This window comes from Raphanus sativus, chromosome 2, assembly GCF_000801105.2.
Source record: "Raphanus sativus cultivar WK10039 chromosome 2, ASM80110v3, whole genome shotgun sequence".
NCBI lineage: Eukaryota > Viridiplantae > Streptophyta > Magnoliopsida > Brassicales > Brassicaceae > Raphanus > Raphanus sativus.
In genome coordinates, this window is record NC_079512.1 from 6,642,505 (window position 1) to 6,664,412 (window position 21,908).

A 21,908-nucleotide genomic window follows, 5' to 3' on the forward strand; every position below is an offset into this window, starting at 1 on the left:
AAAGCTTATGTTTAGCTTTCTAGATGCCACTTGGTCCACTCAGCTTTGACTGAGTCATATGCGTCTAAGTAATTTGAGGTGCAATGAATACAAAACTCAAATTACTATTGGTCAATGACTACACACAAAAATTGAATCCACTTGCTTTGTGTGGTCTGGTAACTACATGCATGTGCGTATCTGTAAAAGGTACCCTTTTGGAGGGGAACTTTTTCAAGAGTCCCAAAACGTGCTCTTTTGCTTCATCATGTGTCCTCTTTAAGGAATCATCAAAGTACCCATCACACAATCAATCATGCAATGTATCTACCCTAATCTAAATTTAAAAAAAAAAAAGAAAAGTTATAACTCGTTGTCAAAGTTATAACTCTTGAGGGTGCGTCTTAATTTTTGCTTTTGCTTTACCACTCTGACAACTACGCATTATACGTTGCATATACTCTCATCTTCGTACATTATCAAATCTCAACATTGTTTCTTTATTTAAGGGTTTATTTGCTGAATAACCTAAAACATGAATGAAATTAAGTGCAGAACACTGATTTTGACATAATTCATTATCTAACATTTGTGACATAATCTATCTGGTTTTATCATTCTTCTTTATAGGTAACAAGTCAATAAGAGAAAATAAGCAAGGTGACAGATAAAACAAAAGACAAAAAATATTTGTAAAATATTGCACATAAAAAAAAAAGCATCCACGTAAATATTTACTAACCACACATATATATGTATTGGTTATTCTATTCTTTATTGTCGAAATAGTATAGGATTATAATCCCACATACAACCCAAAAATACTAAACATACCCTAGATCTTAATTACTAAACCCTAAATCCAAGTATAAACCATAGACCCAAATAGAATGGAACAAACTAAACCCAAATCTCAATTCCACCATCCAAATACTAAACCCAAAACCTTAATCACTAAACCATAAACTCAAGTATAAACCCTAAACTCAAATAGAATGGAACAAACTAAACCCAAATCTCAACCTCCACCTTCCAAATACTAAACCCTAAACCCAAGTATAAATCATAAACCCAAATAGAATGGAACAAACTAAACCCAAATCTCATCCCCCACCCAAATAGAATGGAACAAACTAAACTCAAATCTCATCCCCCACCTTCCAAATACTAAACCTTAAATCTTAATCACTAAACCCTAAACCCAAGTATAAATCCTAAACCCAAATAGAATTGAATAAACTAAACTCAAATCTCAACCCCACCTTCCAAAAACTAAACTCTAAATCTTAATCACTAAATTTGATAATCACTAAACCCAACTTTTAAATGCCAACCCATAAATGGTTATCACTAAACCCAAACCCAAATGTAACAGTAAACCCTAACCCGAAAATGTCAATCCACATCCGAGATATAAACAATTTCCACCATTTTCAAATAATGATATTCACCAGGTTCATAATACTATACTATATGGTGGATATAGTATAGCACTTTTAGAGTGTAGAGGGAACTAAACCTTAGTTCTTGTTCAATAATTCATGGGAGTTTAGTAGCAAGGTTATATGTATGTGATGTACTACTATATTATTGAATATAATATACTGACATTACGGTATAAATGAGGTCATATCACTAATACAAGTAACAGAGTAACGAGAATGAGTTAGTGAAACTCAACCCATATGACAAAAATATACCCTAACCCGGAAATGTAAAACCCACATCCGAGATATAAACAGTTTCCCCCTTTTCAAATATTGACAGTCACCACATTATTACAATTTTAAGAAATAGTATAGAAATATGTCTCAAATAGTATGGTAACCTTACATAAATAGCTTCACTAAAGAATAATGGAACAACAATAGTTTGATGATAACACTAAACCCTAACCCGGAAATGTCAATCCACATCCGAGATATAAATAGTTTCCCCTGTTTTCAAATAATGACATTCACCAGGTTCATAATACTATATCTACATGATGGATATAATATAGTAATTTTAGTTCACCGAATATAGTATAGACGGCGAGTTCATCTTCTTCAATTCTTCTTTTTCAAACGTGCTGATACATCTTCACTTCGTTCACCGTCGTTATTTTTCACCACCATATAAAGATCATCTTTATCTCTTCTTTTTTTTTTCCGGCACAACGACGCCTCTACCGGTCCGCCGTTGTTATTTTTCACCATTGGATCATAAATAGAGTATAAAAACAGAAACAAAAACATAATATAAAAACAGAAACAATGTATGAAAACAAAAACAAAAACAACAACATAGTATAAAATCGTGATGTCACCTCATTCTCTACGGTGCCATCTTCTCTTCCAAACTCAATTTTGTAAGTCCATAATTTTTGTTTCTTCCTTGCTTTGAGATGTGGTGGTGTGCTTGATCAAAAAAGAAAAAAAATAGATGTGGTGGTGTATTTTTGTACGTATGAAAAAAATAGAGATATGGTAAAAGAGGAAGAAGAAGAAGAGAAGATATGTGAAGCAATGGTAACCACAAGTTACTTTTTATTATTATTATAATTAATCTTTTTTTTTCTTGCAGGTTTCACATGTTGCATGTGAGGGTAATATGGCACTATTATGTATAAGAAGCAAGTTATATAGGTGAGATTTTTTTTTTAGATAGTGAGTGAATTATCTTTTATTTGATGGTTATACAGCCCAATTCCCCTTTATTTAATAATGTATCATGCATCTATATGTCCATCTCCATTGACCACTGAGCACTAAGTAAAAGACAACAATGGTTTCTACTTTTCTCAAACCTGAGCAGTAATCTAGACTTTTAACAGCAATAACAAAATCTCGAATAACATGTGCAAAATATAATACATACACATGTGAAAGAAAGTAAAGCATTTGGGGTAGTATTCATCACACTTGAGGTGCGATCCGATTGTATCCAAGTGCTGTGAATCTAGTTTAAGTGTTAGATCACATAAGGAAAAAAACATAAATCATATTCTAATTTACTTTTATCATGCATTTTTAAAAATTTATCAAAAAAACAATTAGAACTTTCAAAGAGAGTGATTCCTCGACTCTTTGAATACTGAACCTATACCATATATGCGTATATGTTATGGTTGTTTACATGGTATTGTAAATTTGATATTTTGAAACAAATTTCCATATCTATTGTGTATACAAATTGTATGCATTTTTATGAGAAAAAGATAAAAATAGCACCAACCCAACTTTTTGTCACAAAATAGCATCACAAGGAGGAAAATGACCAAAATAAGTTTTATTGAAGGGTAAATATGCATTTATAACATTTGGGTTAACTAAAGGGTTTATAGTTAAGGAATGGAGTTTTAGTAATGTATTCAAATATTTAAAAATAAAAAATAAATATTAAAATTTTCAAAACAAAAGGTGCTATTTTGGTCATTTTATTTTTTGAGTGCTATTTTGTGACAAAAACTTAAAAAGTGCTATTTTAGAAATTGCCTCATTTTTTGATGCAAATTATTTGCATCGCCACTTTCAGAGTCATTTATTTAAGTGATGCAAAATTCTTTTACATCATTTATAAGTAATGCAAAAATTTAAAATAAATGATGCTAAACAATGTTTTTTTTGTAGTGATGTATTAATTAATTAGATATAAGTACACATCGACTTAATCAAAATCAACCCCGCGAATGTGGAGACAAGGTAATGTCAAAGTACAATGGAGGTTTTCGTAGGTTAGGGACAAGCGCTAAGAAACATGATAGGGCTTGCGTGGAAAGTGATAGGACATGAGTAAGAACAATCCGTAGGGTTGGGCTTTCCTTGACGTGAAATATAGACAGAGAAGAAAGATGATGTTGTGTTTGTGTCGAAGTCTCGTTGGTTCTCAGTGAGTCTATAACTTTGTATGCCCAAAGAAAGTTATTTTCTTTATAAACCTTTTGCAATTATGATGTCGAAGGAGGAATTCAATAGAAAGAGTTACATTGTAGAGCAGTTTCAAGATTATTATTACACTATAAGGCAGTTGTTGCTACTAAGGTAGTTTTATTTAACCAAATTTATTTCTTTGTTACAAACTAACTAAACTAGTCTAGATTTTCGTGATTTAACCTAAATTTTAACTAGAAAATTATTTTATTAATAAATAAAGTAAAGTGGGGTCACATCTCTCTCTCTTCTTTGTCTCATTCTTCTTAATTTTTCTACCGTTTTGTGAAATGAATTCGGTTTCTTCAAATTTTTTTTTTTCTCAAAAAAACTTTGTTTACTTATTATCTTTATCATTATGTCTATCTTTTGAGATATGTCAAGCTATATTTCTCATGGTGGTGCAAAGATGATGTACATAACAATATTAATGGCAGAGATCGACTGAAGCTTCAACCATGGTATCTTTGTGCTCCTACGTGCTCTAAAACTCACACAATAAGTTTGAGAGCAACAATTGCTAATTTGAATATTTTTGCATATTTGGTCCCTAAACTTATTTGTTATTTTTAAGATTAAAGATGTGAATTAAGATTGGAAGCTATCACATCTGGATAAAAATACATAAAAACAAGTTGAGAATGCAAAGAATCGTAGAAAATAGGAGAGAAAGGCGAAGATTAGGATTTTTGGTCGACCATGGCTAAGGAAGAAGATGAGGTTTTTTCCGTAATTTTGCAACATTAGTGAAAAAGTCGTGTGTACATTAATTTTAGACTGTACATGTGTACACCTAATTTTATATTATATGTCAAACCGAATATGGTGTACATGAAAATAGGTGTACACATGGGTTGTGCATTTTGTAAAATCTTTGTAATATAAAACCATAATTTTGATGTGCAATAAACATGTTTTGAACATATGTGTACATAAATAATATATAACTAGATCTTGACATGTGCGACCACACAGTTATTTATTTTATGTTTTTAGTTTTCTGTTTGTATTAAATGATATATTTGTAATATTTGATCATAAATTTAGATCGAAAATAATTTTTGCAGTTATAAAAAAATTAAAATTAAAATTTTAATAAAATATTCTTATATAAATTCAATTATCATAATTAAAATAGTATAGGTGTGGATCATAATGCTTTCAAATTCCAAATATTTGGAATTTCTATTAATATAAATTTGTTAAGAAAATAATCTCACTCGATTTTAAATTTTAAATTTTAATTTTTGTGTGTACTAAATGTTATATTTGTAAATGTAATCATATTAAATTAAGTAATTTAATAATTTTGCGTTTAACATAAAATGTATCACTGACACTGGAGATCATCTAAACAAATCTAACGTCTATGATTAGATGTATGTGTAAGAAATATATATATAAATAAATTTGAATAATGTATGCCAAAAAACTTAAAATTAACATAAAAAATTGGTTTGGTTCGAATATTAAAAGATAGTGATGGCACAATAATTTTCCTACCATATGCGATTTTTATTATCATTAAGTGTGGTAAATTTAGAATTAGGAAATGTATTTATTAAACTGAAAAGACAGCAATTAATAAAACTATAAATAATTTTGAAATTGATTTAATAGAGAAGGAAACTTAAATGTAATATTTGGACAACACATTAACTCAACTGAAAAAAATAAACATTAAAATAGGTAACTTAATTTATATTAGGACCTCACATTAATTCAACTGAAAAGGACAAACATTAAAATAGGCAACTTAATTTATATTAGTACATCATATTAACTCAACTGAAAAAGATAAGCATTAAAATAGATAAGCTATTTAATTTTCAGTGGCATAGTAGTGTAAATAACTTTGAAAACTTAGGGACAATTTATATGGGTACCTCTCTTTTAATAATATAGATATTGTACATAACCACGATTGTACAAGTGTACATAACCACAAATGTACACATGTGTACACGACCACAATTGTCTACCTTACATAATGTATCCATCAGTGTTACATGTGTACACCATCAAAATGTGTACAACCAAATGATGTTCATGTGTACAACCAAATGATGTACAACCAAATAATATTCATGTGTACATACAAATTTTACTATAATGTACAATGATTCACTTGAATAATTGTGTCCACGTGTACACCGATGCATATACACTCACATGTAACACATGTTTGAAATACATGTCATTGTACATGAAAAGTTTTTATATATGTATGTTCCATTCACCAGTGTACATGTGAGTCATTGCACATGTGAGGCAACACATACAAATATGGATAATATACTAACATACACCAGTGTACATGTGAGTTATTGTACATGTGGACAACAAGATTTTGTGTGTACATTCAGATGCTATTTAAATGTAAATTAAAACTTACAAATGTATGTTATATATTTCTAAGTGGAGTGACTAAAACATTGAAATATCTTTACTTACCTGATTTATGGGAACATGTTAAAAGTCAGTATGTTTTGTGATACATGTTAGATGTCCAATATGTAGACATATGTTTGAGATACATGTTACATATCCAATATGTTGTAAAATTGTGTGCCTTCGTTAGTGTACGTGTGTACATTAAAAGTTGATGACATACATGTGTCCAACAAATATGGTAGTGTACATGTGTACAACACTGGAAACTTGTATATATAGTGGTAGATTTTGATTTTTTAGCATTGTATACATATACCATCATGTACCAATGTACACGAAATATGTAAACATATATGTTCGTGTAATTATGAAAGGTATGATCTACACAATTCAAAAATATGAAATCAATTTAAAAGAGTATATTTGCAAATCAAAAATCTATAGATCAGAAATGAATATATTAAAATTTCTAGGGACCAAATGTGCAATAAATATAAAATTGGCCTTTGTTTCCTATCAAGCTTTTGTAACAATGGTGACGAGAAAGAGGCAGCGACGAGACATACGAGATGGAGGTAGAGGTTCCAGTCGACGGAGGCGGAGATAGAGGTGGCTACAGGAAGCGGAGGCACTAATGTTGAATTGAAGAAATTTTTCTATGGAGGCTTCAAATTCTTTTGCCTTTTCTTTGTATTTATTTTTTTGGATCTGTAGTTATGCAGAAAAAAAAACTCAATCAATGATATATAAAATAAAAGAGAAAATAAAATTATGATGTTGAAAAATAATAAACTGCAGAAATTATTTGGGTTACATGGAAAAAAAAAAAGAAGAAGTCGAACATAATTCTCAAAATGAAGAAGGAGAGAGGAAAGAAAATGCAAGTGGTTAGATGTGGGACCATCTTGGTCACTTAGTTAGCAATTGTTTGGTTTTAGTTACAAAAAAGTACTTCAATAGCTTAAATTGTCTTTTCTTGTAATAAAAACAACAAAACTGTTCAAGGTTAAGCTTTTCCATTTCAAGTATAGGATAAGAATAAAAGTACTAGATCTTGTCAGGTTAAGCTTTTCCATTTCTGTTCAAGGTTCTCGTCTGTTTGTAAAATTTGATTGTGAGATGAGATTTTTTTTTGTTCTTTGATAACTAGGGCGGCCGAACTTTTATCACTGGACTATTCCCTCTATTACCCGACTAATCCCATGTAGAGTAATACACTCACCGACACCATTTAGACTCGTCAAATGAGAGTGAAAGAGATCATCGACCAAACAGAAAAGAACCGTGTCCCTAGAGTCCTAGACCTTTACTAAACCACACCCACCATTTTCTAAACAGATGAGGCATTTACATGTACTATGTACTTTTTTTTCACACTGAAACTTTTCATTGATGAAACTACACATTATACAAGGGAAATATCAAACTAAAGCCAGCAGTAAACAACAACATACTCTGGAAACAAAAGCCAGCAGATTTGACCAAAATCTCCAAAGACTAGAACAAAACATATGAACAGAAGTTAAAAGTAAAATCTAATCATAGTAACTAGATCAAATAAACAAAACACCTAAGCAAACGGATGCACCGGAGGAGAACCGAAGAGATAAGCGCCACACCACAGAGCGAACTTTATTAGGGGTGTACTGCTTCGCAAGATATTGCTCCGACGACAGTCTGACGAGCCACAAGAAACCACAGACCACGAACCCTGGAGGATGATGAAGACCAAGCTTTTTAACAATCAAACCTCCACGCTAGGTGCAAAGAGACAGAGCTCCAAATCCTTGAAAACGAGCCGGATAAACCAATTCCGGAATAGGACAATGAACACTACTCCGGAACTTACCCGTCGCAAGAGCCTACAAGGATAAGCACATCTTTTCTCCAACGGTGAATCCGCCGCAAGAAGCAAACAACAAGCACATGCAAATCAAACTGACTAAAGAAGCTGAGACAGAACCAGAAAAAGGAGACACCATCAAAGCGTATGAACACTTTTAAAAAAGTCACCAAAGGCAAAGCTCATCTCTGAAATCCAGACATGCAAATCTAGATCTAGAACTATAATCAGAAAACTTAAAACTTAAACGATGCAAGCTAAATTAAAGAAAGGAAACGAACCCGACCGACGGTGGCTCAAAGAGCCAAACCGTCGGCCGGAAAATTGATCGGAAATGAGATGACGCTAGAGAGAAGTTGGAGGAATTTCTAGAGAGAAATTTGTTATCCGCTTTAAAGGTTGCATGTACTATGTACTTCAAATCAACGGAAATGAGCTCTAACTCATGCGTTCTATTAATTTGCTAGACGATATTTTTTTTTGTTTTGGTAAACCATAATATTCGTTCCCTGGACCACCCCAAATCAATCTAGGCCTAGAACAAGCTGAATCGATAATATTGTGGGTATCAAATTTCCGTCCACATGGCCGGCTGATAAGAGTACCCGAGGCCCAAGAATGCGTCCCTAACGGATTCAATTATATATAATACTTTAATAGATTAAGTTAAGTTTAATAGACTAAGTTGTAAAAGGCCCCAAAATATTTTTATATATGTAGTTTTTTTCATCACAAAACTCATAAAATATTACTAATAATTTTTTAAGAAAACCAAATTATCAATCTTTTTCAAAAATATAAAAATTTAAAAGTTTAATTTTTACCCTAACGTTCATAAAAATGCAGAGCCGGCCTTGTCCGTAACAAGTCACAGTCGGCATTTGCAAGTACATAGCTCTATCGATTGGATACCACTCGATAAACTCCAAACGTAATTGAAGTATATGGATTTGAATAGCATTCTGTGAAAAAGGCCAACTCCTATGAAAATTACCAATGTGGCCTATTTGAATTTAGAAATACAAAAACTATATATGATTAAAATCCATGGTGTTTGGGAGTTTGCTGCAATAAGTGTAAGATATGAATTGTTTCTAATGTGTCATGAATTACATAATTTTGTATGAGAAAATGATAAACGAATTAATCGGATAAGTTGATCTGGTGACCTAGTTATCCCAAAACACACTCCACTTTTTCCCTGTTCGAGCTTAAAACAATATTAGTAATCCTTGCATTTAAGTATACAACCCATGAATCTCTGAGTTTAACTCACATGGGGCATAATATGTGCTCGTTTGCGTTTATTTCTTAACTCGTTGGTCCCCAAAAAGATATCATATTGCAATTGAAGGGACTTGCGGACCCAAGAAAACTAAAAGCAAAAGTACATGTACGTTCTCGATACATATATACTTAATTATGAACACTCGAAGTGGACTATCGTACAAGACTGTCCTACCAGTTTCAGACATCAATACGACGCAAAAGCGGTTATAAACATTTCTTAATCTGATTCCTGTCAATCTCTCGTTGCTTTATCACCTCTTCCTTTTTTTATTGATTCAAATCGTCTGCTGCATGCAGTGCCGTGCGAGCACTTTAGGAGGCCTAAGGCCAATTTTTTTAGAGCATTTAAATTCCTAAAATACATAATTTTTTTTAAAAAAGCAATAGAAAAATCTCTCATATAAATGTTTTTCTTTCTACAAACACATTTTTTATAAACTTTAAACAAAAAAAATCATAGAAAACAATTTGTGGCAAAAAAAGAATCTAAGGAAACCTTTGAAAATATATATTCCAAATCATTAGAAGGGTAGGTTACACAGCAGAGTTAATAAGTTCTTTCTATTTGTCATCTTTTTTTAACACAAAAATAATTTATTTCTTCTACATACAGAAAATTTTGTAAAATAAAACAAATCAAAATTCTAGAAAACAATGCTTGGCAAAAAAAAAATCTAAATAACCTTTAAAATATATTATAAATCATGGGAGCTTTAGGTAATAACTATTGGAAAAAAAAGAAAAGCAACGCCTGTGTTCGAACTTACTGTGACATCTTCCTACAAAGAATCTTTAACAACTATACCATAGAAGAAAAGTTGCAAAAAATGGGGCCCTAGAATTTATATATTATTTGGGGGTCTATGGCCAATGCCTTTTTCATTGCACTGTAGGCACGGCTCTGGCTGCATGTTTGCATGTTACATAACCTCATTATCCTACGTATGGACTCTACGCGAACATGCAACGACTGGAACTGGAAGACCCGATAAAATGGCGAAAGGGTACATTTCTCTAGGCCCATAAAAGTTTGTGAACAGCCCATAAAAGTTTGTGAAAGGAAAGTTCTCAGTAAGGGCCTCAGCAAGCCTAATACTAAGTTTTTGAAGATCATACCCAAAAATAAAAAGAGATTAGTGATAATATAGTATCTATCCAGTACAAAAAGAGAGTAATGAATTACATAAATTTTATGGGTTTTACAGTTCATTGTTTTTATCAGCTATTTATATACCATATTTATAGAAATATAAATACATTTATTTAGTTTGTTTTATAAGTTTAAACATTATGTGTATTTCCATGAAAATATAAAATTAAATATACTTTAAAATACAGCTATTGGTTTTAATAATATTTTGTTTCTCTTGATTTTAAAATAAATTTATATTAATTTATTGCCTTTTAGTGATACTAACGATATTTTATTTTGTTGTTTTAAAAAAAAAAATATTTTATCACTAAAATTTTATTTTAATCTGAAAACAGAAACCAAAATCTAAAATCACCAATCTAGTTTTTCCAAAAACTAAAAGCTACAGCAAAATCAAAAACTAAAATCTAAAATCCAAAAGCCAAAACCAAAAACTAAAATCTAAAAACCAAATAAACAATCATCACCTTAAAACCATCTAACTGAATTTGATGTTGATAGATACAAACTGTATTCAAAAACTCATCTGAGACACCCGATTAAATCTAGACTGTGGAGATTTTTCCATAATCATTGAACAAATTGGAGGTAGCAATTTTTTTGAGTTTTGAATGTTTAAATCTGATGTTTAATGACTAGTCTATGTATTTGGGACAAAAAAACAAAATCGCTCAACAATTTGTTTATTTACAGATGATGGCCGCCATGAAAGTGGCTTTCACAGTCGTAACCCTTAAAAAGAGATTGGGGAAGGCGATGAAAAAATTACCAAAACATCACGGGTGGATCGAAGTAAGGAACTGTTGAATTAAACCAGCATCTATTACCACTTGACTGTAGGATTTTAATCATATACTTCACTCACATTAAATAATATCACATTGGTGGTCTGGATTTTTGTTTTTGTAGAGATAAATAAAGTTTTTTGTCTAAATAAAAAGTCTTAAATCACTAGATCACTTAAGAATCTATATTACATATTGTTAATAGAAAATTCTTCTTAAATTCTGTAAAAACATTTAATTCAGTGGAGTAATATAGATTTTGTCACTATAAAATCATCAGTAAAGTTTTTGCATATTATTATTTAGTATATAATAAACATTTCAATATAACTAATAGATTATGAGGAATATACGATACAACCACCAATTATAAACAAAAAATAATATGATCATCATTTACATTAGGAAATATGTTTTGTAAATATAATAATATGCAATTCATATTATGTTGAAACAGCTAAAATACATAACATTTGAAATGAAAAAAAAATAATAATAATAATTTCTATCCGCGCGGACACGCGAATCAAATTTTAGTTATTATTGTAAATGAGTTCTCATACAATATATCATACCTAATTTTTAAAGAGTATCTGTCTTTTATTTACATATATATATTTTTTTTGCTAAAATTTGGTTTTCTTTCCATATCTCCCCAAACTTTTAGTTATATATGTTGTAGTTCCATCAGCATACACAAACCAAGATTGTGAACAATAGAAATGTCTTCTATTTTATTTGCAAATGCATTACTAATATAACAAATATCAACATCGATTGCGGCAAGAACAAATGACCATCGTCAGGAACAAGCAGATACTGAAACATACGTTGGTGCAGCAGCTGTGTTGTATAGAAAAAGAGGTACATATTAATTGTGGGCTATGAACAAAATAAAAACTGATAGACTTTGAAAAAGGAAGAGAGAGAGAGAGATGGGATCAACGAACCATTCATCAAAATCCTCCATCAGCTGGGATGATTAAAAAAGGGATTAATTTTGGACTAATTGAAGTAAAAAAAAATGAGACTAGAAAAAGGAGAGCGGAAGATGGGAATAACGCACCGCTCTACGAAAACAACCAAGGCCCCAACAGCAGCTGTGATATTTATAAACAGAGAGATTAACTTTTCGACTAAGAATAAATATATATACCAAGGAAAAGATCAATTCACCATATTTCGGGATCCCAATTATAATCTTCTTCCGTTTTTGGTCTTTGTTTACTCTCTCCTCCATCTCCCACCATCGCTCCACTGGCCGCTAACTGCTGTGACTGTGGTGGTTGCAGCGGGTTATCAGCTCCGGCGTGATGCTGCTCTTGGTGATCAGCTATGTTTTTCACCTCTTTATTGCTCTCCATTCTCACAGATATACGAACAGATTTTTGTCACTTTACGCTGAAACTAAAAGGACACAGAGAACTTATTATGTTTTCTTCTTGTCAGCTCCAAGAAGAGAAAGATGTAGACGTGATTACTAAAAAATAAGGATTAAAGAGATCTGTGTAACATGACTCACCACGTTCTCTTATCTATACATGATTAGAGGATGAACTAACGAAAACTATATAGTAAGTACAACCTTGTCAGTTGTGTTTGCTTTAATATATAAAGACGAATTAATAGTTTGTTTGGCGTGTTCTTTGTATCATAAACGTTGTGCCCTGTAGGAAACACAACTGACTTGGGTCGAAAGGTATTTTGGTAAACATGTGAAAGAATTTTTGTCCTTTCGGGACATCTGATAAAATTGGAACAATACATAGAATATTAGCATGAACTCTGGACAACGATGGCACACATAAATTCGGAAATTGTCTAAATTTTTTAATCATCGATGTTTGAAGAAAATAAAAACCTAATATGGTAAAACTCTAATTTGATCCCCGCTGACTAACAGGACTACCTTAAATATTAAGAATATGTGGTTTAAATAAACAAGGTTATAACTTAAAAATACTTCTTAATTAGTATTACTGTATATTCAGATACAAACAAAGTGGAAAGGTAGGAAATACAAAAATAAAATGATTACATAATTCAAAACAATAGTCGGAAAAAATCAAAAATAATTATCACTCAGTCAATCAAATTCTGGCTCTTGCATCCTCATCTCATGATAGAACTTTTGGATGAATCTCTCAGCCTTCACGTCAATCGAATCATCATGAAAATAATCAAAAGGCTTTGAAAGCTTTCTTGATGGAGAAGCAACTCCACAGGCACAATGCAGAGGCTCCATCTCTATCCAACTTTGTGATAGTGTATCAACACTACACTCATCATTGCGTTGGCCCATGCACCATGAAAGAAACAATAAACTGTAAATGTGTTTAAGACCTGATGTAGATATACGAATTCTCTTCCTACGGTATCCCATATAAGGAATGTGCGTGAAGGTGAGAATAGATATTCTTGAAGAAACTTGTAGTTGTATTGCTGAAGGAGCTTGACCCTCTTGGCTGATCTACTTTGTTTTATGGGAAGCTTGAGTCTTGGGATAATTGGTCTTCTCAAGATCGAGTCTTTTAGTATTTTTGAGACCTTCTGGAAAATGGGTTTTCTTCTTTGGAACATTTTGATCGAATGTTCAAAAGGTTTCTTAGAAGGGACATTCGTGTTCAAGATTTATAAGTTATAACAAATGAATTTTGAATTTTTAGATCTAGTAAGGACTAGGAGCGCCAAGCTTACCTGTGAAAAGTCATGGTCGGTTGTCCTTTTTAGAACCTACCTTTTCAGTTTTATGTATGTATGTATGTATGTGTTAAGTAGCCGTTGGAAGAATATAATCATATTTCAAGGTTCAAAAGAAATACAAATATAATAAAATAAATGCTAAATTAATACTTACCTTTTCGTTTATGGTGTAAGCCTTTTGTTTTGCTGTATATATTCTTTACTCAGCATGGATACTGACAACTTTAATAAACTCAATTTGTTATACATATTTGTATCTTCTTCTTTTTTTGCAACGCAAACATACTTGATAAAAATCGTAACGACCTAAAAATGGATATTCTCTTTCCCAACAATTTCAAATAGCATGATAAACATTTAAATGAGTTTCTTTTCCTAGTTAAGAGATAAGAATAACAATTTTCCTAGCAAGAAACAATATTTAAAAAAAAAATAAACTCGATAACATTTTACCTAATAATATTTCATCTTTTAGGATCCGCTTTTACTTTTTTACTCTCGTGTACACATCCATAATGCAACCCATGAAGTTTTCTCCAAACCTCCTAAAACATAAATCAAAATTTTGAGAAACAAAATTCTTTAGAATTTTGAACATACAGAAAGAAAAGTTACAAAATCTACTAGGCTATACGGAGCTGCTAACTCTAATGGTAAAGCTTTCTTTCCGAAAGATAGAAATGTCAAGTTCGAATCTCAGCAGTTGCATAGAAGGGATTAAACAGCCGCTCTTTATCCATGGCCTAAAGAGATTATGGACTTCGACCCAAAATATCTTATATTCACAAAAGAAAAAGAAATCTAGTAGGCTTTCTAGAAAAGATGACATATGTTGTCTATTTTTTACACTAATTTCCATGGGTTGTGTGAAATAAGTGGTGTTTAATTTCTCCTCGTGCAACCTGCGAAAGAATACAGATAAAACCCTCTCAAAAGGTATAAGCAATGCAGTGGATCGTAGATTCTATGGCCGTTGAAAACGTTGGTTCATCTGATCATCTCTCAATAGATTTGTTACGCTACACAGCATTTGTAGCGCAAGCCCAGACTAAAACGGTGAAGGCCCAAATATATCCTCCCCTCAAGATTTTATAGAGACGGTGGATAATAATATCTACGGCGAGAATGAGAAGATAAGTCAAACAATCGGACGGTTGATAAGCTATCTATCAACTTAAATGAATTCCCAAAAATACCCTTCTCTCCTTCAACATTCATATACAAATAACAAACTCTTTCTTCTTTTCGCAAACCAAATCGAAAGCAAAGAGTTTGAAATCTTCCGGATCAATGGTGTTTTCTTGTGAAGGAGGAGACTACAACTCGGGACGTGAGAGACCCAAGACTCATCAGAGTTTCACCCTCCCGGACTTGAAGTGGGGAGTTCAGCGAAGTCTCAGGTGCATGAAGGTCCGATCGGAGGAAAGGATCGAAGAGTACGGGGAGAAGATCATGTCGGATCTTAAGATGAAGGATTCAATCTTCAAGGAACGAGTTGTAGATTACGAAGAGAAGATGATGGAGACGGAGACGGAGACGGAGAGGGAGGCTTCTCCGCCGGGAGTGGCGGCGACGGAGGTGAAGCCGTGGAATTTACGGAAGAGGAGAGCAGCTTGCAAGGCTCCGGTTACAGAATCTGGAAACTTCGAGGGCGCGAAGTTCATGTCGACGCTGTCGAAGAAAGAGATGGAAGATGATTACATGACGATGATGGGCCGCCGACCGCCGCGGCGGCCCAAGAAGCGTCCCAGAACACTTCAGAAACAGATCGATGTAAGTCTGTCTGACCAATCTTTGTCTTATTTTCATTTGATTCAATTTTTTTCCATTTTCTGATTTTTGCTTCTTGTTTCAATTACAGTTGTTGCATCCAGCTTTTTATTTTACCGAAGTTACTGAAGATATCTACGAAGTTCCAGATGCTGCAGAGACCAGAAAGGTATCGTCTTTCCCTGTCCCCAGATTTGATGATTCTCACAAGTAATCAAAAACTCTGTTTGCTAATTTATGCTTTTACTGATTCTGTAGAGATGATGGTGTCATGAATGATGGAGGATAAGTTCCAGTTAGCCTTATCTTGCTGACTTGTGGAATCTATTGATGTTTGGAGTTACACAATTTTGTTCTTTTTTAGCTATTCTTTTGTTAGTTTATTTTGGTTTATTCGTGTTACAAAATCGGCTGAAATAACATGTAAGTAGGTTCTGATGTAATTAGAACATACTCTTTCTTTCAGCATATCACATCAAACGGAACAGCCAATAGAAATCAATAAAAAGGATGAACATTTTCCACCAAGCCTTGCCTTTTTGTGACTATTCAAGCGCCTTAGCTTTAGGGTGTGTGTATGCGTTGCGTTCATGAGTCTGTTTTTGGTGCATTCTATCCTATGTAAGATGCTGCCACGTCTTTTCCGAAGCGTGTACGAGTCATTAGTTCAAGGAGTGTGTGCTATACGAAAAAGTGGACTAATTGTTCCGTGTGGAGAGCTTTTTCTTTTCTTTTCCCGCGTTTCATTGTTTCCTTGAGCCTGACTCGTTCTCTACGGGTTTACTGTTTCCGGTCTGGTTCAATTCAGTTAACCAAATAGTTATCATAAACTTTATAACTAAAAAGTTTAGTATTGTTTTTCTGAACGAGTGTTAAATGGGAAAATTGTTTTTAGGCCAAAAAAATGATAACTATCTCCTATTAGACTAATTTTTATTTTGTACTATTTTTTCTTTTAATGTTCTTTAGTATTTTCTAAAATAAATAAAATAAATAGTTTTACAAATAAAAAATTGAAAAATAGTAAGTACTGATATATGTAGTGATATATTTTTTCCAGTTCTAAAATGTTTAAATCATAATTTCATATTTTGTTTTCCAGAAAGTAGAATTGACATTCTACAGAGTAGAAAATGAAATCTAATTTTTTTCATAATATCTACTATGTTTAGATTACGTGTTTTACGTAAAAAATAGTAATCTAAAATTATTTAGAAAAATCTGAATCAATAGTATTTTTCTGTGATGGCGGCGATGGCGATAGTGACTGAGTGCTAGGGTTTGATGGTTGAGTTCGATTGGGATCCGGGAAACGAATCGGAAACAGAGGGCTTTCATGATTATCAGGGCAAGATCACTACGATATTACGGAGGTACTATGAGAATCGACGGAGGATAACATGGCTACGATCAATCTGGGATTCGGCGAGATCAGGAGTTTTGATATGGAATCGATCAAGAGTGGGGAGAATAGCGGCGGGAGACTCATGGATTACAACAAAGGAAACAAGAGATGGATCTCTTCAAATCCAAATCTTGTGGTGTCACAACTCAGAGAAAGGGAAAGGAAATAAGCTTTGGTGTGAAGAGCGATGTGATAGCTGGTTGGTTATGGCTTTGGTGTTTCCTTTTTATTATGTGTTTGTTTTGGTTGAAATAAGCTTTTTAAGCATTAGTTCTGTTTCTGTGTTTTGGTTATCAAAGTGTCTTGGTTTGTGGTTGTGGTGTTCAGAGTCTTACTCTGTGTTGCATTTGGAATGGAATAAAAATGGTAGCTTTGGTTCTTCGAGTTTTATGCTAAGAGATTGGCAAAATGGTAGGGGAACTATATACGAAGATACGTTGGGTTTGACTATTGGGTTTGTACTGACACTGGAGGTTTTAATGAAAGAGTGCAAAATTATATTGGGAAACCTAGGAGTGGTTGGGATTACAGCTAAATTCAGGCATGTAAAAGGTTCTGGTCTTGTTAATGTTTGTATAATGAATTTTATTACTCGAAGGGATATAATTAAAGGTTCTGTTGGTTTCTTTACTAATTGGCAGTGTGGAGTTTGGAGTTTTATGATTAGTGCAGAAGGAAAAAATAATAAGGCGGTGTGGGATTTCACTAACGCTTGGATAGAAACGACGGTGACTTTCTGGTGGTGGAAACACATAAGGAATCATTTTTATTTGGTATTATTCACAGGGACAAATGGTATAGGAAACGAGAAGGGGAAGTTTTGTAGAGGCCAAACGAAACTAAAGATAAAATTGGCATTATTGGATTATACATGGCACGAATTATATAGGTGGAGAATGGAGGAACAATGTCTAATTTGCCTTTCTTTTGTATTCTGGTTGTCGGGTGTGTCCCGAAGTGGTTTTTTAAAAAGGAATAAAGTTGAAAGTTTTTGTTGCTGGTATTGGATGGGCTGGATGGAACTCTCTGATATTTTAATAAATTGTATGGATTTTGGTTTGTTATGGTTAAGGTATTATGGTGTGCTACACGAGAACATATGGCTATGGTGTTTTAAATGGTATCAACGGTGGTTAGGAAGGTTTTGGTCCATGATGAGGCAACAATGGTTGCACTGGGTCTCTTTAAACCTAGTAGCAATCATGCCTCTATGGATTTGGTTAAAAGGGGTTCTGATACAATATGCGGTAAGGCGCAGGTGTTTAGATGAAATGCGGAGAAAAAATAAATTAGTAGTTTTGTTTTTTGTAAAGGCTGGACAGGATAATTGTAAAAATGCTCTACGGTTGGAGCCTGAAGGAAAGGATCCATATACAGGGGAGGTTCTGGATTATGGGCATAGTAAACTAAGGTTTTTGTGCGTTCCTGGAGGCTTTATGATTGGTAGCAGATGGTTTCTTGGGAATTTAAGAGGGTGTCCTTATACCCGATATCTCGCTCGGAAGAGCAAATTAAAATGTTTTTTTTTTAAATGAGAGTTATTAGTTGGAATTGTAGAGGTGCGGGAAGTAAATGGACGATAAGTTATTTACGGGAGATATGGCAACTCCATAAACCAGATTTTCTTTTTTTATCGGAAACCAAACAAGACCGTATATTTCTTCAGGGGTTTCAAGTTCATTTTGGTTATGATAACTTGGTTACAGTGAATCCTATTGGCACAAGTGGTGGCTTAGCTCTCTACTACAATAATGAGCATCAAATTAAGATACTATACACAAGTAACAGAATGATTGACGTGGAGGCAGTAATGCTGGGGAAAAGAGTTTTCATGACATTTGTTTATGGTGATCCGGTTCAGAAGCAGAGGGATCAAGTATGGGAAAGATTGACTAGATATGGCTTGGCAAGATTGGATCCGTGGTTTATAATAGGAGACTTGAACGAGATTACCGGAAACCATGAAAAAGAAGGGGGCAATTTACGGAGTGCAGATACTTTTTTATCTTTTAATAACATGATTAGGAATACTGGATTATTGGAATTCCAAGCTAGAGGAAATAAATTGTCTTGGCAAGGAAGGAGAAATAAAAAGATGGTTAGATGCCGTTTAGATCGCGCATTAGCAAATGAGGATTGGCACACACTTTTCCCGTGTTCTTATACCGAATATTTAAAGATGGTGGGATCGGATCATCGACCAGTGGTGGCGTTTATGGAAAATAAAATTAAGAAAAAAAGGGGTCAATTCCGGTTTGACAAGAGATGGATAGGTCAGGAAGGCTTATTAGAAACAATTGGGAGAGGATGGAGTGACACGGCAGGAGCTGGTCGGGATAACTCGGCAGATTTTGTATCAAAAGTAATCAACTGTCGTCATGAAATTTCTACTTGGAGAAAGAATAATCCACCTTATGGGAAGGAGAGAATAGGCGAGCTTCAAAAGGCACTGGAGGAAGTACAAACAGATGATAGCAGAACTCAAGAAGATATTATAGAGGTGTCAAGGAAATTACAGGAGGCTTACAAGGATGAGGAGGAATATTGGCACCAAAAAAGCCGAAATATGTGGAATATAGCAGGAGATAGAAGTACAGCTTTCTATCATGCCCTTACGAAACAGCGTCGAACTCGTAATCGGATTGTGGGACTCTATGATAATAATGGAAATTGGATAATTGAGGAACAAGGGGTGGAGAAGGTAGCTGTGGAGTATTTTGCGGAATTGTTTGAAACAAGTTCCCCTACGGAGTTCGATGGTTTCTTGGAAGAGATCACGCCTAAGATCACGCCACAGATGAACGAACGCTTAATTCGGTTGGCTACTGAAGAGGAAATCAGGCAAGCGTTATTTATGATGCACCCAGAGAAAGCTCCGGGACCAGACGGAATGACAGCTCTGTTCTTCCAACATTCTTGGCACATAATAAAAAAGGATTTACTGGATATGGTCAATGGTTTCTTGACCACTGGGGAACTGGATTCACGGCTAAATGTCACAAACATATGCTTGATTCCTAAAAAAGAGAGGCCGACTAGGATGACGGAACTCAGACCTATAAGTCTTTGTAATGTTGGATATAAGATTATCTCAAAGGTCTTATGCCAAAGATTAAAGGCGTGCCTCCCAGTATTGATTTCGGAAACACAATCGGCATTTGTACCTGGACGTTTAATTTCGGATAATATTCTAATTGCTCAGGAGATGTTCCATGGTCTCAGGACAAATAAATCATGTCAGGGTAAATTTATGGCTATCAAAACGGATATGAGTAAAGCATATGATAGAGTTGAATGGAGTTTTATTCAAGCGCCCCTCACTAAGATGGGTTTTAATTTCGGATAATATTCTAATTGCTCAGGGTATTTCCTCTGTGCAGTATAGAGTTCTTTTAAACGGTCAACCAAAAGGAAATATAATCCCACAGAGGGGGCTTAGGCAAGGGGATCCCTTATCCCCTTATTTGTTCATCATGTGCACAGAGGCTCTCGTAGCAAATATTGTCAAAGCGGAAAGGGAGAAGTTATTGACAGGAATAAAGGTTGCACGGGCATGCCCACCAATTTCTCATTTGCTCTTTGCAGACGATAGTCTTTTTTTCTGCAGAGCACAAAAGGAGGAGTGTCAGACAATTTTAAGAATTCTAAAGGAATATGAAGTGGTGTCAGGGCAGCAGATTAATTTTGATAAATCGTCAATTCAGTTTGGGCATAAGATTGACGAGACTATTCGTCAGGAACTTCGGGATTGTTTGGGAATACAAAATCTGGGAGGAATGGGATCATATTTGGGAATTCCGGAGAATTTGGGAGGTCCCAAAACACAGGTGTTTGGTTTTGTCCAAGAGCGTATCAATAACAGAATAAATGGGTGGACTTTTAAATTTTTTACTAAGGGAGGAAAAGAGGTGATCATAAAATCAGTGGTAACGGCCTTACCGAATCACATAATGTCCTGCTTTCGTATTCCGAAAACGATTATCAAGAAACTAACAAGTGCAGTTGCTCAATTTTGGTGGAGTCCATCGGGCAATACGAGGGGAATGCACTGGCAATCATGGGACAAAGTGTGTAAACCCAAAGAGGATGGAGGATTGGGATTCAAGGATTTCTCGGACTTTAATACGGCTATGTTGGGGAAACAACTATGGCGTTTAATCGAGAAACCAACTTCTTTGTTTTCTCGAGTTTTCAAGGGAAGGTATTTTAGGAATGCATCGCCTTTGGAACCAATTAGATCATACTCGGCGTCCTATGGATGGCGTAGTATTATCTCTGCTAGATCTCTGGTTAGCAAAGGACTAATCAAAAGGGTGGGAACAGGATCATCTATCTCTGTATGGAACGACCCTTGGCTCCCATCCACCCGCCCGAGACCAGCAAATAAAAACAATCATACTCTTTATCCAGATCTCACGGTGGATGCTCTTATTGATGCAACATCTAGAACCTGGAATCTGCAGGCTATAAGGACACTGGTGGACCCACTGGATGCAAAACTTATCGAAAGTTTGCCACTGAGCCGATCTGGGCAAAATGATCGGGATGGTTGGCATTTTACATTGAATGGGAAGTACACAGTTAAATCAGGATATCAAGTGGAGCGGGTTTATCCGGACAGAGGTCAAATCATTCAGGAGTATGGCCCTTCGGTGAATTCTTTGAAGGCTCACTG

The 21,908-nt window shown here is 34.1% G+C and overlaps 2 protein-coding genes and 1 non-coding gene across 4 annotated transcripts; 2 read left to right on the plus strand and 1 right to left on the minus strand.

The window, feature by feature from the left end:
• The first annotated feature begins 13,084 nt into the window (after positions 1-13,084).
• LOC130508924 (U6 spliceosomal RNA) lies at positions 13,085-13,186 on the plus strand. Its single transcript, XR_008943108.1, has one exon. It is a non-coding gene; the product is annotated as a U6 spliceosomal RNA (small nuclear RNA).
• Positions 13,187-13,340: 154 nt separating this feature from the next.
• LOC108832403 (uncharacterized) lies at positions 13,341-13,999 on the minus strand. Its single transcript, XM_018605894.2, is given in 2 exon segments — positions 13,341-13,744; positions 13,747-13,999. Coding segments are annotated over 2 exon segments (492 nt in total). The 5' UTR covers positions 13,936-13,999; the 3' UTR covers positions 13,341-13,441.
• A 1,295-nt stretch (positions 14,000-15,294) lies between these two features.
• On the plus strand, positions 15,295-16,356 carry LOC108840031 (uncharacterized). Of its 2 annotated transcripts, none has more exons than XM_057004404.1 (3): positions 15,295-15,835; positions 15,920-15,997; positions 16,087-16,356. In XM_057004404.1, the coding sequence occupies exons 1-2, from the start codon at positions 15,349-15,351 to the stop codon at positions 15,955-15,957; spliced, it is 525 nt and encodes a 174-aa protein (XP_056860384.1). In that variant the 5' UTR covers positions 15,295-15,348; the 3' UTR covers positions 15,958-15,997; positions 16,087-16,356. The 2 variants fall into 2 exon arrangements, with proteins under 2 accessions (XP_056860384.1, XP_018468345.1); XM_018612843.2 differs by having other exon boundaries at positions 15,295-15,831.
• The last annotated feature ends 5,552 nt before the right edge of the window (positions 16,357-21,908 follow it).

Bases quoted from the DNA above. Each gene is read 5' to 3' on its own strand.
- LOC108840031 (XM_018612843.2), top strand. From the start codon at position 15,349: ATGGTGTTTTCTTGTGAAGGAGGAGACTACAACTCGGGACGTGAGAGA. The intron at 15,832-15,919 runs GTAAGTCTGTCT...TTTCAATTACAG, and splicing joins CACTTCAGAAACAGATCGAT to TTGTTGCATCCAGCTTTTTA.